Here is a 5,088-nt window from a genome sequence, read left to right as displayed (position 1 = left end):
CCCCTAATAAAATGATTTAAAAAAAAAAAAAGAATGTACAAATGCGCTTTACACAATTGATGTATGTATGGATTGTGATAAGAGTTGTATGAGCCCCTAATAAAATGATTTAAAAAAAAGGTGTGCAGGTTGAACTCACGGAAGATAGTAGGGGCTCCCTGGAAGGTAGGCCTAGATAACTAATCTCTGCTCTATACCAAACCCATGGGGTTGCCTTGAGCTTGTAACACATTAGCAGCATAGTTTAAGAAAAAAAAATAGTGTCTTAAAAAATGAAATACGGAAGAGCTAATATTGAAAAGTGATAGCTCCCTGACAATGTTTGCCTGCTGCTTTGATCTCAGGAAGCGTGGTCATGCAGTGGATTTGAGTTGGCCTGATAACTGCAAAGGCAGCAGCTCAGCACAGCCTCTCCGAGGGGGAAAAGGTGAGGCTTTCTCCTGGAAAGAGTTCCGGTTTCAGGAGCCCACAGGGCAATTCTATTTTGTCTCATAGGGTCGCTATGAGTTGGCATCTGCTCAATCGTAGTGAGGTGGTTTTTTTGTTTGGTTTGGCTGAAGTCTTCAGAAGCGATCACCTTGTCTGTTTCTTTTAGTAGTTTTGTGGTATTGGTGTAAGGTGACCAGATTTTAACATTGGTAAAGCAGGACACCATTGATAAAACACATATCCTGGCGAAATAGCCACATGGCAGCCGAAAACCGTATACCCTAGCTTGTCTTGCATTCTTTCCAAAAATCGGGACTTTTTAAAAACGCCGCGGGACACGGGAAAAATTGTTAAAAATCGGGACGTCTGGTCACCTTATATTGGTGGCATAGTGGTTATGTGTGGGGCTGAGATCTGCACGGTCAGCAGTTTGAAACCACTAATCGAACCTTAGGAGAAAGATGGGGCTTTCTACTGTCAGAAAGCCACAGTGGCTCACTGTTACTTGGCACCAACTTCAAGGCAGTGAGTTTGGTCTTAGAGGCCTTTACAAGACGTGAAGAGAATGCAGTTTTTCTTTGTTTCTGTTTATATCGAGACATCTCGTTGTAGGTTGCTGAGGAGTTGGCTTTGCTTTCCTGTCATCCTCCAACCCAAATTTCTCACGTTCCTCTTGTTAGGCGCCATCAAGGTGGTTGCCTTATGTAGAACGGAACACAGCACTGCCTGGTCTCATACTCCCATTTTTTTTAGGAAAGTGAGTGATGTTTATGGGACAAAAGTATTGTTTACACCACAGCAAAGTAGTATCAGGAAATCTTAAAACGATAGTGTGTTTAAAGTATTACTTCCCCTTTCCTTTTGTATGCAGGTCTGAGAATATTTCCTGGATTTGGGATTACACTCTTTCAAAACCCACTTTTGCCTTGTGCTGAATCCACAATGTTTGGAAGATTGACTCTCCCACAACTGCTTTTTGCCAGTTTACTTGGAGTTACTGGAGGAATTTATATTTATCAACCAATATTTGAACAATATTCCAAAAATCAACAGGCATTAAAAGAAAGGGCGAAATTGTCACATGAATCCGAAGAGAAGAAGAGTTAAGACTGCGTGGAATTGAATGAACTGTACTATTGCTTAAAGGTCTTTTGAAATTTTATATAAGTAGTCCTGTAACTAGTCTAGTGAAACCTCATTTTAAACATTTAAAAAAAATCAAGGAAAATAATTTAAATGCCTTTTGTCAACTGTCAATTTTAATGGTTAATATACTTTAATTGTCATTTTATGCCTTATATTGAGATGGATTAATGATTTCTCTTAAGTAAAAATGAATATCTTAAGGACTATCTTGTTATTGTTTTTTAATCATTTTATTAGGGGCTCATACAACTCTTATCACAATCCATACATATATCAGTTGTGTAAAGCACATTTGTACATTCATTGCCCTCATCATTCCCAAAACATTTGCTCTCCACTTAAGCCGCTGGCATCAGGTCCTCATTTTTGCCCCTCCCTCCCCGCTCCCCCTTCCCTCATGAACCCTGATAATTTATAAATTATTATTTGGTCATATCTTGGCTTGTCCAAAAACCCATCGCCATTGAGTCAATTCTGACTCATGGCCTGGTACGGCAGACTGAAACTGCCCCATTGGGTTTCCAAGGCTGTAATCCATACAGAAGCAGACTGCCACATCTTACACAGAGTAGCTTACAGGTTTGAACTAGCGACCCTTCAGTTGGCAGGTTGGTGCTTAACCACTGCGCCACAAGTACTCCTTTCGTTTCCTAGTTGGAGTTCATTTTGGGGTGAATTTACGCATTTTGATGGGTGAAAAATTTCTAGTTGTGTATAAAATTGCTGAGAATGGTGTTTGTAGGTCAGTGGTTCTTAACCTGTGGGTCTCGAACCCTCTGAGAGTCGAGCGACCCTTTTACAGAGTCGCCCGATTGCTAACAGTAGCAAAATTACAGTTATGAAGTAGCAACGAAAATAATTTTGTGGTTGAGGGTCACCACAACATGAGGAACTGTAGTTAAGGGTTGCGGCATTAGGAAGGTTGAGAACCACTGTGGTAGGTGAAGTAAATCAATTAGCATACTATTTGTTTAAAATATTTCAAGGTCCTTGGGTAATGCAAGTCATCTGTGATTGGCTGTTAACTTCATGGTGGCCGGTTTGAGCCTACACAGTGGACCCCCAAAGAAAGACTTGCTGATCTGCTTGTACAAAGGTCACAGCCGAGAATACCTGTGGAGCAGCTCTGCTCTGCCCCTCACCGTGGGCTTGGGCAGTGGACACTATACTCGGGCAGTCTGGTTCTGCCCCAGGCTTATCTCAATCTAAGCAGAATGGAGGAAGCCTTGAGAGTTTAGGGTCACTCCGATCAGATTGAGGTTTTAGAGAGGGTAGATGGTGTCACATAGAATGCAGATAAAACAATCTGTTTAATGGACTAAGCAAATTTGCATTAATGGTGGTAAGGAAGGAATTTGTGATGAAGCTATTCACATAGTTAAAATGTTTTTTTAAGTTCATTTTATTAGGGGGCTCTCACAGATTTTTTTCTCAATTAGCAATAATCGTGCCTCGGATAAACCGCACTGGCTACAATATTGCCACTGTGCAAAGCTGCTCTTACAAATCTTACAACAATCCATCATTCAATTGTATTAAGCACACTTGTACATATGTTGTCAACATTTCCAAAACATTTTCTTTCTACTTGAGCCCTTGGTATCACTTCCTCTTTTTTTGCCTCCTTCCCGGTAAAATGCTTTTGAAGTTGTTAAGGATTGACTGTATTTTAACAATGTCAATGGGCACTTTAAATGTAGTGATGTACAAAATGCTTTTCAAGACATTTTTATTATAGATGTTCATCCTATTGAAAAGTCAATTTTAATCTCAGCTATATGTATTAGTGGAGACCGACATGGATAATTTGAACAGTAAAAAAAATTGAAGTAGTACATTTATTTAGAAAGCAAACAATATAGAAATAATCAAAGTGGAAATCATCCCTGTATAAATTGATTTAATTAGTACCTTTAACGGTTTGTATGAGAAAGATGAGACTATTTCTCTCCCACAAAGATTTACACTCTTGGGGTAAACTATACAGGGTCACCAGGAGTTGCAATTGACCCAGTGGCAGTGTTTGGTTTTTTTCCTCAACAGTATGAATTTTTTGAGACATACCTATGAACAGATGCCACCTATCATGTGACAGGCCTGTCTTTGCTTGGTTACAAGTAAGTTGGGATTCTTTATGTTCTCATCCTGGGACTAATACTGAGGGATCAGTTCCTATTTAAGCTAGGAGAGAAGCTTAAGCTTATACCTATATATCTACATGAAAACTTGAATGTGAGTGTGCATTGCAGCATTCTAATAGTCAAAGGGTGCAAACAGCCCAAATGTTCATCAACAGATGAATGGACAGTTTGGTTGGTAAATACACAAAAATATATACATACAGTGAAATATGATTCAATCATAAATGATTATATGATATATATATATGATTCAATCATAAATGATTATATGAAGGAGATTATATATATATATATATATCTATGAAGGATCCCGGTATTAGAGAGAAAGTAGATTCATGTCTGCAGCAATGGGGAATGTAAGGATGGAGAGTGCCTTAGTAAAACAGAAACCAGTAAGATTATAGGGCAAAATTTATGTGATAGGTAGATTTCTTGTGCCAACCTGGCCAATAGACATGTAGGATTAATAAAGTTACAGTTTAATTGAAGGGCAAAGAGAAATGGCTCAGCGAGCCTTGCCTGACTCTTGCTCTCTGATGAGCACACCTGTGTGCGGCTGCCTTAGTTCTCTGCCTCAACTTGCAAACTACACTGCCTGTGGGACACCCAGTCCATGGACCGGTCACTATAGTTTGAGGTTCCTTCGAGACCTGCTTCCCTGCACTGCTGGTGTGTACATTACTTGAGCTGGGGACTGTCGGACCCTGTCATCTGGCTTACTGTTGGTGACCTGCCTTGCTGTTTGCTGCCTGTGGCCAGACTGCCTATATTGCTCTGCAGAGGACTTGGCTGTCTGCTTCCTTGACTTGCACCCAACAGCCCTTGTGAGTTGAAGGACTGCTAGTATATTAACTATCCACAGCTCTGTGGACTAATTAGCTGTTTATTTCATTGTTATACATATATTTACAATTAATGGAACTGGGGGGGGGGCTGATAACTCCAAAATCCATATATGGGTCAGGGGGTAGGCTACAGACTTCTGTAGGCTTACATCCAAGAGCTGTAGTCAGAAGAGAATAGAGCTGAGTGGAGGAGAGAACACTACTAAACACCTCCAGTCTGACACAGACCACACTCTACGAACACCCATTTGAACTGATTGACCACATTGCCTTAGAGTACAGTATGGAATAGCAAATAAGCTAGTGTTTGGCCAAACCACTGGGAGCCATCGCCAAGCCAATTTGACACAAAATTGACCATTAGAGGGAGTCTTTGAGAAAAAAAAAACATTCTGGAATTAAATAGCGTGATTGCCCATTGTGAATATACTGAAAATGATAAAATTGAACCATATGATACATGGGTTAAATCACAAGCTGTTATTTTAAAAAATCATTTTATTGGGGGCTCTTACAGCTAATAACAT

At 40.0% G+C, this 5,088-nt stretch overlaps 2 protein-coding genes and 1 pseudogene across 4 annotated transcripts in view; 2 read left to right on the top strand and 1 right to left on the bottom strand.

The window, feature by feature from the left end:
* The window catches only part of PIGBOS1 (PIGB opposite strand 1), a 3,186-nt gene extending 1,407 nt beyond the window's left edge, over positions 1-1,779 (top strand). The window contains exons 2-3 of one of the 2 annotated variants that reach the window (XM_045286515.1): positions 345-427; positions 1,301-1,779. In XM_045286515.1, coding sequence (XP_045142450.1) covers positions 345-427; positions 1,301-1,536 — 319 coding nt within the window. In that variant the 3' untranslated portion in view covers positions 1,537-1,779. The remainder of the gene's footprint in view (positions 1-344; positions 428-1,300) is intronic. The other variant, XM_045286516.1, reaches the window with a different exon arrangement.
* RAB27A (RAB27A, member RAS oncogene family) overlaps positions 1-5,088 on the top strand; it is a 90,178-nt gene that overhangs the window by 1,191 nt on the left and 83,899 nt on the right. The window contains exon 1 of one of the 2 annotated variants that reach the window (XM_045286513.1): positions 3,160-3,692. The exons of the other annotated variant lie outside the window; for it this stretch is intronic. The gene's annotated coding sequence lies outside the window, so the exon portion shown is untranslated. Of the gene's footprint in view, positions 1-3,159; positions 3,693-5,088 lie in introns of those variants that run through there. 2 annotated transcript variants of the gene reach the window in all.
* On the bottom strand, positions 2,942-3,071 carry LOC115868222 (annotated as a pseudogene).

This window comes from Echinops telfairi, unplaced genomic scaffold, assembly GCF_000313985.2.
Source record: "Echinops telfairi isolate 266 unplaced genomic scaffold, ASM31398v2 ScPeMD7_8;HRSCAF=38, whole genome shotgun sequence".
Lineage (NCBI taxonomy): Eukaryota > Metazoa > Chordata > Mammalia > Afrosoricida > Tenrecidae > Echinops > Echinops telfairi.
Note: the sequence above shows the minus strand (reverse complement) of the source record. Positions and strands in the feature narration are given on the sequence as shown.